At 44.1% G+C, this 12,735-nt stretch overlaps 1 protein-coding gene across 5 annotated transcripts in view; it reads left to right on the top strand.

The window, feature by feature from the left end:
- PPP2R3A (protein phosphatase 2 regulatory subunit B''alpha) overlaps positions 1 to 12,735 on the top strand; it is a 435,163-nt gene that overhangs the window by 210,614 nt on the left and 211,814 nt on the right. Inside the window, exon 1 of one of the 5 annotated variants that reach the window (XM_029615758.1) lies at positions 7,189 to 7,314. The exons of the other annotated variants lie outside the window; for them this stretch is intronic. Coding sequence (XP_029471618.1) covers positions 7,261 to 7,314 — 54 coding nt within the window. The 5' untranslated portion in view covers positions 7,189 to 7,260. Of the gene's footprint in view, positions 1 to 7,188; positions 7,315 to 12,735 lie in introns of those variants that run through there. 5 annotated transcript variants of the gene reach the window in all.

Below are 12,735 nucleotides of genomic sequence, written 5' to 3'. Positions count from 1 at the left end.
AGCAAAGATAAAGTGGTTTTCCCACTGGGCCCAGAAGAGCTGGCATTGATGATGCCTCTGTCCTGGGTGTAGAAGGAGGGAACATCCTCCCACTAGGGGGCTGATGCAATCAATTTTGCGGAAAGCGGGCGCTGACTTTTCAGCGCCCGCTTTCTTAGCGCATGCATGGCGTTCCCCCACAAGGGGGATCGCCATGCAATATGCAAATTTGGGGTCGCGCTAGCAAGGAGGCGCTAGAGTGGCTTGCGCGACCTTAGCACCTCCTTGCTAACACGATCCCACGGCAGCTGCCGGTTATGAAGACGGGCGCCGGTAAACTTGGCATCAGTTTTCATAACCGGCCATCTGCCAGTAATGAAAACTGACGCCGAATTTACTGGTATCGATCTTCATAACTCGGCAGGCTGCCAAGGTTGGGTTTTTTGGGGTTTTTTTTATTGAAGAAGTACCGAAAAGCAGTTTTTTCTACTTTTCTGTACTTCTTCTATGTGTGCTCAGTTATTAATGCCTTCTCCATGCAGGCGTTAATAGCTGAGCGATAAATGTGCGTCTGAGACGCGCATTTAATTTTTTTGAATGCGGAGTGAATGAGTAATAGCCTCATTCACGTGCATTTGCATGTGATGAGCGCTAACTCATTCACTCCACGTCGGACGCGCGTTAAATAGGTGCTAATCCCCCTATTGCATTAGAGGGTGGATTAGCGCCTATTTAACCTGCGTCCGACAGCGGGTTAAACAGCAGGTTAAACAGTGCGCTCATGCGAGTGCACTGTATTGCATCGGCCCCTAGGTCAGGAAGAGGAGATGAAAGCGAGGGCAGATTCTTGTCAGGCTTGTTAAAGGAAATGTTGGCTGACTCCTACATGGGCTAATGAGGAAAGAGCAACCTTTGTCTGGCCCTGTGATACACCTTCTGGGACTTCGCAACACACCAGTGTGTCACGACCTCTCTGTTTAGAACCACTGTTCTAGAGGAAAGGTGGGATAGGAGAGATATGATAGAGTCATTTAAATACCTCCAAGATTTCCATGTACAGGACACACACCTCTTTTTAAAACAAAGGAAGCTCTAGAATGAGGGGGTCATGGGATGAAAGTAATCTAAGGAAATATTTCTTTACAGAGATGGTAGTGGATATATGAACAGCCTCCTTGTGGAAATGGTTGAGACAAGGACAATATCTGAATTCATGAAGGCATGGGGTAAAGAGAGGATCTCTGAAGGAGTGGGAAGGATTGTAAAGCTGAATAGTTTGCTGTTTAGAGGCAAACTAGAAAGTTTGTATGTTCTTTTTCTGCTATCAAGTATTCTATGTTTCTATTATTTGGCATTAGTAAAACTTAGGGATGTGATATTCCCTCTGTACTTTTACCTGGTCACACTAATGCAAGGGTGGTGGCATTAGGCATTCTCAGTCAATACCATCAGCAGTATCCAGGACTGTATAGTAGCATGGTGAGTCTTCTCTCTATTACATGTCTGCTTTGGGATAAAACTGATCTGTTAAAGATGTTGAACTCCTCACTTTCCTGTGAAAAGTCCCTGTCTGTCCTCATTTCTCATGTGTCTGGTATGAGATGCCCATATGAGAAACTCGTTACAAACATTGCATACATACTCAGTATTTCCATTAAGGCATGCGGTTTGACTGAGTGCAGAGAGGCAAGGAATTAGTTTTCCTGGCAGTACATACAACTTTCGATTCAGTGAAAATGTCCCTTTTATAATTGTTGGACCAGTAAAAGGTTGCATCATCTTGAACATCTCAAAATGAGTGAGAGCAGCTGTTTGAGGGTCTGAGGCAGTACCTGTGGACATACCAGATAACTCCAAGCCATAAGCAACCCATTGAGCCAGTCCATATTTTTAAAATCTCCCTTATTTGTGTCAGAGAAAAAATGTCCTAGAATTGCATTATAGAAAATGTATAACAGCGTTTTGGTATGTATGGGATTTTTTACTATTTAATATTAGGTTGGTATAGCAATAGTTGTTGTCATGCAACTCTATTCCTTGGCCTGCCAGCTAGCACCGTCCAGTGGCAGGAAGATAACACTGGTCTGAAGTGCACAGGGTGGTGCTATATTCCTGACATTAGATGGTACAGGAAGCTGACAGAGGCTGTAGCCTTGAAACTGCAGCCAGAGTCAGTGAAGAAAGTGATACTAATCTGTTGGACTCATTGCTGGGCATACAATATAATGAACACATAGCACAAAAATATAAGAAATGTCATGCTGGGACAGACAAATAGTCCATTGAGCCCACCATCCTATCTCTGACAATGTCCAATCCAGGTTATTTTGTTTTGTCAAACACCAAACTGCAGATGCAGTAGAACAGTTTTTATTGAGAATATTCTTATAACTTCAAACAGGGACAACAAGTTGACTCGATATTCTTGAGGCTGCTTCACTCTGAGACTCTGGCCAAAAGGACTAGACTTATCACATCTTTCCCGTTTAGAAATAATGTACAATAAATAATATTAACCCATACAACATGCTTGACCATATAATCTTACACTCAACCTAGAAATCTTCTAATTTAGCACTGTTCAATTAGTTGTATTGGCTTGTGACTTAACTTTTCTGCTGCTAGTTTGGTACTCTTGGATAGGCCCACTAATCTCAAACATCATTCTGGTTGTTTTAGTCACTGATGTAGGAGTCATGGATTCTGTAGGAGCAGATGTCAGACAAATGGCTTTCTACTTAGTGCTTGAATTCCATCTGCTAACATCAGTGGACATTCATGTGCCGGTATGTGAAGAAGGTGCTTTTGTTTCTTCTGAGTTTGTGGCTCAAGTCATCTGGGATTCTATGTCTGAAATAGCTTTGCAGATCCTTCCAAGAATTTAGGACTTTGGATGTGAACCGTGGAATTCTCTTCTAGAGGTGTGAGGTCTCCTTCATGCTTAGCATGAGCATCATTGCACTTGGCTTTTGTCTGTAGCTTTTGAGACAGAGGTTTTATCTTTGTAAGGTAACCGTGCTTCAAGGGTAGGTACTCTTCTAGAAAGGCATATAAAGTCCAATGATTCACATCTGTGACTAATAAACTGCTGTCGTCAGAAGACATGTGTTATAGGTAAACAACTTCACTTTCTAGCGTAAGCTTGGTTGGTGTATTATCTTAGAGAATGAAAGCTGTGGAGCTGTTGATATTATTTACCCAGAGTGGCTGATGAAAGCACAGGAAATCTACATTGCAATCTGAGAAGATTGGATTATTAATTTAGCACCAAAAAAACAGACACTTAAGGGGGAACATATGATACCATGTCAGAAAGGGCAATAGAGGTTTTACTTGGATAGTTCAAAATGTTGTCATCCAGTTCAACTAGAGGCTACAAATTTTCAATTAATTAAAGCTAAATTCAAAATAGTATTCTGGAAAGCTGACACTAAAGTTGCCTCTAAGCAGCAGTTACATACATAGAAACATAGAAATGACAGCAGAAGAAGACCAAACGGCCCATCAAGTCTGCCCAGCAAGCTTGGTTGAACATAAGAATACAAACCTGGAGTACTCTGGTTCCATTCTCCCATGCATTGTGTGATGTTGAGCAAGTCATATAACATCTCTGCTCAAACATGGCAGGAGAACAAAGTTACAGTGGAAGAGGTTTCCCTTATTCTACTGTAACCCCTGAGCAGGTAGTCCGAGATATAAGGTGCTAGAGGCCATTTTCATACATAAAGTTTTATGCTACAACTTCCCATAATGTTGTAGGATCTGAGTGGTCAGGAGTCCCTGAGGGGGGGTGGGGGGGGGGGGGGAGACAAGTCTTCTATGCCCTGTGCATTGCATGTAATTATTGCCCAGAATAAAACTATTGAATACAGCAGTGATGACTTATCTATGCATGAGGAAACACACTGAAAAGTAATTTGGTCCACAACAATGCTTTTACTAAATTAATGTGCAGTCACAGGTATCACCTACTTATCCAGTAGTGTGGTTTTTTTTACCTCTCTCTTTCTCCTCATGGTATCATATAGATACTTGCCATACTCCTTGTCTCCCAAGATCTTCAACAGGTGTATGTGAGCCCTTGTAGGGGTCCACTAGAACTCCTTTCTCCCCTCTCTCCTTCTTTCCTCTGGACGGCTGTAAATCATCTCTCCTCAGGATCCAGGTGATCCCAAGTTCCTTCACAGTGAAGAGAAACCCTCCCTTTTTGGAAGTCAAAAACAAAAGACTGAGCACCTGGTTAATGGGTACCCAGAAAAATTGAAGTTGAAATCTTTTTACAGAAAAGAGGGGAAAAAAATACAAGTTCAGGAGGGTAGAAAAAACTCCCAGCTCAGAATAACAAGTGTTATCAAAAGTGGTTCTTCAAAATAAAGGAAGGGTCTGTGACTCCACATTCTTCTCAGGTCTAAGAACTCCAGAGGCCTTTCTGTGTAAACATAATCAAAACAGGGAATAAACAGGACATGATGATCCTAGGAAGGGTAACAAAAACTCCACAAGGTAAAATGGTGGTCAGAGGAGCTCATCATTTCACTTCTGCCAGATGGGGGGGAGCTAACCACCCACACTATTATTATGTTTCCTTCCCAAACAAGAATCGGTTTAATCCTGAACCAACAGAAGCTCTGCACTACTGTCTCCATCCAGACTGTGCTTGTTTCAGTGCACTGCTATGCAAGATTCAGGTCTTGCACTTATTTCTTCCTCAGATCTCATTCCCACTTCTCTGTTGTAGGAACCTTCAGATGCTGCTTTGTATGGGAGGCAATTAAATGCAATGAACAATGTTTGTAGTTTATTCTCAACTTGTCCATGTTTCGGGACTTACCAACTATCATCAGTATACTATAGGTATCAACATCATCATATTTTCAGTACACTGATAGCATCATCTTATTATCAGTATACAGGTGTCCATATCAACTTATCAGTATACAGGGATCAGCATCATCATATTATTAATATACAGGTGCCCATATGATCATGTCAGCAGTATAGAGATATCTGTGTACTGTTGATATTACACGTATATCTGCATCATCAGAATATAGATATCAATATTATCACCATCAAGTACATTTGAAAAGGTGTGCACGTGCATCCATAAACGCACGTATGGGGCACATGAGCAAAAATACGCTCAATTTTCTATTTTGTGTGCAAGTGTGCGTGTACCATTTAAAATATCCCTACTGCGCGTATGTGTTGGAGCCTTCATGCATACTCACAAGTGACTGGGAGAGAGACCCTTGCACTCTTTGCAGACCAATGTAATGCGGCGCCCCCCCCCCCAAAAAAAAAAAAACCCCACCCTGAGTTGAAAGTGCCCCCCTTACAGTGGGATATATAGAGAGTGTCAGATTGGCCCTTTAAAAGAGTCTCTTTCTCTCGCTCTCTCTCCCCCCCCCCCCCCCCCCCGACTTGCGCCTCATCAGGACCAGTAGAAAAGTTACCTGCGTAACTCGGTGCACTTTGCCATGGTCAGCCTTGCAAAATTCAGGGATTACACACATACATCTTGGCCCATTCCCCGCTCTTTTTTTTGCCTCCTTATTCTTAACACGCACACAAGTATGTACGCGCTTACTTCCTGGCTTCTTAAAATTCATGTTACTTGCCCACAGCCCACACACGTGTGTATGGAGCCATTTTTTTGCGCAAGCAACACTTTTAAAATCTACCTGTATGTGAGAATCAATATTATTATGTTATCACTATACACCTATATACTTCATTATATTCTCAGTATATTACTATCAGCATCATCAAATAATCAGCAAATAGCTTACAGTTTCACCACATCATCAATACATGGGCATCAGTATCATCAGAATATAGGTGTCAGCATCATCACATTTTCAGTATGTGGGTGTCTGTATCATCACTATATCATTCACATGCAGGCATCACCATCATTAATATAGAAGTATCAATGTATCATCCATGTACAAGTAACTGAATTATGCGTTCAGAAATATGCAATGATTTACATCACGCCATTAGCATACATGTGCCAGTATCATCAGTTTATGGGACTAAGTCAACGGATCTCAGTATCAATATCCTGATGGGTATGTGGGTACGAATATCATTAGTGTACAGATGTCATCATCATTAGTATGCAGGTGTCTTTATTAATATGCAAATGTTAATGTACAGGTGTCAAAATCATCATCTCATTAGTACAATGCCATTAATAATTAATTATAGGCAGATTAGAGCTTGTGGTAGGGAATCATTGCATGCTGCTGCCCTCTAGAGGAAACACAGTGCTTTATCCTCAGAAATGAACTGTTATAAAATTGCCTGTATGATATGTGGGTAAACTTGTGCATACGTTTACCCACAGTGAGCAGAGGCATTTGGGGGAGGGGGGGAGTAAGAAGAAGTGGGAATGGAGGTGGGGGGTTACACTTAGGCACCTAATTTTGAATTTTAAAAATTATGCATGTATTTTTCACCCAAATAAATCAATTTGCACTTAATAGTATAATAGTGTGCAGGTTGTGTTAATGGACTAATTTTCAAAGGCAAAGTATGCCTTTGAAAATGTATGCCGTTTCAAAATGAATGTACAAGTACCTGCAGACATTACAACAGTGTTGGCTGTTAGAAAATTATCCCCTTAAAGTTTAAAGGGAAACATTGTACTGTATAAGAAAGTGTGTCATTTGTCTTGTCCTGAAGCCAAAAACCATCTTTTAAATCTAAAAGAAGAAGCTGTTTTGTAAAAATAAAAAAGTATTTATTGGGAGGTGTCAAAAGAGCAGTTTACAGGGTATTACAACTTTAGAAAACTCTTTTGTTGTATGTCTCTTCAATCCTAGATCCTATACATTGGGTCTGACTCATACTTCTTGCCTTTTGATTATTTTATACATATTGTATTAGTGGTATATAAGAAGTTTAATTAAATCATGTACTCTGTGTGCAGTTGGATTTGATTGTTTCTGCTTTCCAGCACATAAGATCCAGCAGTGGTTTCTGTGAGGTTCAGTTAAATTTCTTTGCCTCTTGTGATAAATATTAACTTTAGAGCATGAAAATTTGAACCTGTAAACCTGCCAGAATTTGCATAGAGAAACTGAGCGTTCTGATTGGCTGTAGTAGCTGGCGAGATTCTCACTTCTGTGAGCAAACAGGAATCACCATAGCAACCTAGCCCAGGAGCAATATTCCAAGCCAGACCCTAATGGGTCCTGGAGGACTCAGGATGTGCCACAAGATGATATTTTATTAGGAAAATCAGGAGTAAGACCTAGAACAGAGGGGCTGCAGATGTTATTGGATGTAGACAGATCCCCAGCGCTGGCCGCAGCATCATATGAAAATGTGAGGAAGTTTCTTTTTATAATAGTCACAGTGTATGTCTTGGGGAAAGACCTGCTGAAACCTATGACGCAGAAAGGTATGATTTTGAAACACAAAATGTGGTGCATGTGCACTGCGCTAGTGTGTACAGATATTCCATAGGGTCATATGAACTGACAAAAAGACATTCGTCTATGTCCTCTGGAGTAGTGCTGACTGGTACAATCTTTGGTTTAGTCTCATACTATTGCAAACTTATTAAAGAATGTGAGAATGCCTAAGGTAAATACAGAGGATCCTGAGCTGTGAAGAAGTAAAGGGGAAGGCAGAGATCAACTAGAATCTACTAAGATGATTTAGTTCAGTGGCATGATTTTTCAATATCAGAAGAACTTAGCACATGCAACATTTGACTGATCCTGTGGTTCCTTTCATTATCTTTATTAATATTTATATACCGCTCGATGCCATGGCCTGGAGCGGTTCCCTATCACTTTTCCTCAAGAAGTCTCACAAAAGATATAACAGATGAGCCCAACGTGTAACATGTCACTGACCCCATAGTTCTCAATTGCTATTCTTCAGGAGGAGTCGGTCACAGGGGTTATGACAGATGGCACCTGGGACAGGGAAATATGTTTATGCCAAACCCCACCTTGATCTCCATTCTTCTCTCTCTTCACTTCCTCTTTGCTGATTCCAGGCCTCTTTCCCTTTTTCCCTTCAACCAGAATGGTAGGAGGAGAATGGCACTCTTTCTGGATTTTCATCTACTGCCTGCCTATGCTTGTGTTTCAGTCATTGTTTTATCCCAAGGGGGCTTTGTGCTCTTAGTAGCTGCCCTTCTCACCTAACTCTTATTCATCCTTGGATAAATCTTTGTGTGTGACAAGTAGCTGACCCTACAATTCCCAATTGCTCTTCCTTAGAGGTCACCAAGCACTGTAATTCTATCATAGTTTTAGATTAGAGAAAAACATTGAACTGAGAAACTGGAAATATCTTAAAACCAGTTTCTTTCTTTTTATTAAAAACCTATAGATTCTGTGTAATGCACTGACGGAATCTAAGAGGTCCATATTCAAACACAGTCTGGCTAGCAAAGTTAGCTGGATAAACTTTGGAGGCTGAGCTCAGGTACGTTTTGAAAAAAACAAAACAAGAAACAGTCAGAGACAGAGTGGAGGGTTAGTTTAGGACTTCCTCCATGCTTAGCATGCTGCCCCGACAAGTTTTCCCGCTCCCGAGGGGATAAGGGGAACTGGGCAGCCTGGCGGGTTGAGTGGATTGGTTGGGCTAGTCCTCACTATTAGGCTTCTTTTTTGTTTGCCACATGGTAGGCCATGGCAGCATTTCACACGGTTTTTTCTGCATGGTTGGCTGCCCTCTACAGGATCATTAGTGAGTGCAAGTGTATCCTACTGTGCATCTGAATTGTGTGTGCGGCCTGTGCGTGCACATATCAGTTGTGCACCAAGGTTTGGAGCGGTGACAGTGCGCTTGTTATAAATCTCTGTACGGAGTTAGCAATCTGTTATATATCTGCTAAGGAATTAGCCATCTGTTAGCGCTCACCCCGCCAAGGGGGGCGGAGTTAGTAATCTATTATTGATCAGCTCCCCCAGAGGGGAGGAGCTGGCAATCTGATGTAGATCACCCCGTCAGGGAGGCGGAGTTAGCAATCTGACATGGATCTGCTTCCCCAGAGGGAAGTAGTCAGCGGAGTGATGAATTCCATAGATGAAGATAGTGATCTGTTGTGAGTTGGCTCCCACAGAGTGGCAGTCTGTATGATACTGCTCTAGTAGTGTAAGGAATAAACACTGAATGGAAATTGGTGAATCCTTGGGCCGATGGCAGATGACAGCGCCCCCAGGAGGATATCCTGAGAGGGACCACCAGCTAGGCTGGAGTATGGAGACAAACATGGATAGTTCTTTATTAGACAGGAAGTAGAACCACCAGAGGTGGCAGTAGTGAGTTGATGTGCCACGCAGGGCTGAAGTCCCTCAGATACTGGAACTGTGATCTCTGGGTTGCTGAGCTGTAGAGACGGACTATAGATAGTGAGTAGACAGGGTATGCTGGATACATAACCAGTAGTGGATGATACACTCACAATTATAGATATCTTGTAATGGCTTCAGTGCAACAGAGAGTCTTCAGTATATTCAGGAACAGGAGCCGTAGGCGAGTACTGGTTCTTATATGTAGTCTGGAATAAGAACTCACAATATCTGTGTATGAGGTGGCTTCTGTAATAGAAGAGTCTTTGGAAGGTTTTAGGAACATAGGCCCTCGTGGAGCGAGTGCCGGTTCCTATCTGCAATGGCAACTCACGATCTCCGCACCTGTGATAATGTCTTAGACAGAAGGGAGTCTTCAGAGATTAGGAACATAGGACCTCATGGAGCAATTACCGATTCCTATCTGTAATAGAACTCACAGTGTTCATGTCTGCGATCACTTCCAGGTATTAAGGAGTCTTCTGAGCATTCAGGGACGTAGGCCCTCAAGGAGCGAGTACCGGATCCTGTCTTAGCAGTCTGAAATCAAGAAGAGAGAGCGGGGCCCCCGAGGAGTGGGTACCCCTTGGTAAGTTTGTGGAGGCAGAGCAGCAGAGAAGTGTTCCCCCTTGCTAACTCGATTCGTAGTAGCAAACAAAGACCTTTTAAGTTGGAAGCGGATGACATCACTACGGGGGGACGCCCCCGAGGTTCGCACCCTTGCCGGTACATCTCTGGAGCGCGCGCACCCTTACGTCATCAGGAACATGGCGGATCCGCAGCATCAGGGTGAAGTCTTCATTTGACATCTACATCAGCAGGCCTTGCCATCCGACGGTAGAGACCGAAGAGGGTTGACTCCCTTTTTTGCAGCGCTGACTTTACCTCGGAACAGGGGTTCATTTTCTGAATCATAACAGAATACCAAGGCCATGGACCCGGCAGAGGCCTCAGCTCACCAGGCCATTCTTGGTCTAGCCCAGAAGGTCATGGAGCAGCAACGAATGCTAGAATCCATGGCATCTTCCTTGGAATGACTTAACGCCAGTCTGGATTCTATAGCTATGGCTCAGGCAGCCCCTCCACCATTACCATCGGTAATGCAGAGCAATACCCAGTCCGTGATTCCATTACCTACTCCTCCTCATTACGCTGGTGAACCTCGCTTATGTCAAGGATTTCTCCACCAGTGCAGTATGCACTTTCATCTTCAAGCCTCCCTTTTTCCAGATGATCTTACCAAAACTACCTATATCATGTCTCTGTTAGAGGGTAAAGCCCTGGCCTGGGCTTCTCCCTTTTGGCGACTGTCAGATCCAGTTTTACAAAACCTTCCTAAATTCCTGGAATTATTTGACGATCCAGGGAAACAAGTGGTTGCCGGTTCCACTCGCATGTCTACTCCTCCACGGGGACTTCTCCGTTCCAGATTATATTTGGATGACACCCCAGGCCGCCTCTACCTTTGCCCTTACTGGTGCCATCACCGGGAGCTCAGCTTACCGGAGTACAGTTGCGGTGGCTCTGGATTCACACCCAGCACATGCTCCAGAAAGCTGCCCACACCGCCAAGACATTTTCTGACAAGCATTGTTGTTCAGCTGCATGGTTTCGTCCAGGAGAGAAAGTGTGGCTTAGCACCTGGTACATCCGGTTGCGAGTTCCTTTCATGCGGTTGGCCCCACGTTATATTGGACCTTTTCCTGTATTGCGACAGATTGGTCCTGTGACTTATCAACTCCGTTTGCTGGCCACCTTGAGGATTCATAACTCCTTCCATGTGTCCCTTCTGAAGCCATTGATCCTCACTTGGCCTTCCCGGAAAGCTCCTGAAGGTTCACAACATAGGGCTCAGGATGAGACCATATACCAAGTACAGGAGGTTCTGGATGTCCAGAAAAGAGGCAAAACTTGGGAATACCTTCTAGCATGGGAAGTATTCGGACCTGAGGAGAATTCTTGGGAGCCTGCTAAGAATATACTGGATAAGTCTCTCCTCACGAACTTTCACACTGAACATCCTGGAAAACCCAAGCCTTCTAGGGGGAGGCCTAAAGGAGAGGGTACTGTTAGGACCGCTGGCTGCGGCGGTCCGCGTCCGGGGCCGGGTGTCATGGCCGCTGGCCACAGCGGGCCGCGACCAGGGTCGGGCCGGCGGCCACAGCGACACTAACCTTACCCGAGGTGTCGGGCTGGTCAGAGGCGCCTGCTGTGGCAGGCAGCCTTCTCTTTTACTTTCTTTGCGGCCGCTGCCAAGCCCGGTCGCATGGTTCCTCTTGGCCGGGCTGACTCCTCCCCCTCTGCCTCTGCTAAGAGCCACGTGCGTGGCTGAAGAGAAAATTAAAGGAGCCAGTTCCTGTATTTAAGGCAAGGTCTGATACTCAGACCTTGCCTTGGTATTGAGGCTCTGTGCTTGATTCCTGTGTTCCGTTTCCTGGATCTGCTCTTCTTCCCGCTTCTGCTTCTTCACCTCGTTGGATTGATTCTTTGGCTTCTGACCTTCGGACCGGCGGTGGTGATTTTCTGGTGTTGACCTGGACTGGCTTTGGACCCTTCTCCTGTATTGCACCTGGACTGGCTTCAGACCACTCTCCTGTGGTGCCCCTGGATTGGCTTCGGACCACTCTCCCATCTGCTCCTGGACCGGCTCTCGACTTCTCTCTGGATTCGACCCTTGGACCGGCTTTGGACTATCCTTCGACATCTACTCCTGGACTGATTACAACCTGCTGGAGGTGCCAGCTGTCTGGAACCCACAATCTGCAGGAGGCGCCTGCATCCAGACTATCTTCAGTCTTCAGGGAGTCTCCTAAGTCCCATCGGCCGTGTCCCTACGGGCTCCTCCTGGGGGATCACGAGCTTCCAGGGTGAAGTCTTCATTTAACATCTACATCAGCAGACCTTGCCATCCAACAGTAGAGACCAAAGAGGGTTGACTGCCTTTTTGGTAGCGCTGACTCTACCTCGGAACAGGGGTCCACTTTCTGAATCATAACAGCTATATGCTTTACGGTGAAGACCACAAACCATTTTAATAGCCACCTGCTGGACTGACTCCATCCAGTTCCTTTTAAAGCCATGGTCTCCAGAATTTACATAGCATTCCAAATGAGGTCTCACTAGGGACTTATACAGGGGTAATATTACCTTCTTTTTTCTGCTGATTATTCCCCTCCCTAATAACCCAGATATCTTTCTGGCTTTTACCATTATCTTATCCACCTGTTTATCCACATTGAGATCATCAGATATGACCTCCCATAGATACCACTCTTCTTTCATGTATAAACAAATTCCACCTCATATACTCAAGAGTCCCTGGTTTCATGAGGCAGAGTTTTCCAGATTCTGTGGCACGAATTAGCAACTTCTGTGGCAGTTTTTTCAAAATGTTGTAACAAGTATGTGCCAAATTTGCATAGTTTTGCAAAAGATT

The sequence above is a fragment of the Rhinatrema bivittatum genome, chromosome 9 (genome assembly GCF_901001135.1).
Source record: "Rhinatrema bivittatum chromosome 9, aRhiBiv1.1, whole genome shotgun sequence".
Taxonomy (NCBI): Eukaryota; Metazoa; Chordata; class Amphibia; order Gymnophiona; family Rhinatrematidae; genus Rhinatrema; species Rhinatrema bivittatum.
This window is presented reverse-complemented; position numbering and strand designations above follow the sequence as displayed.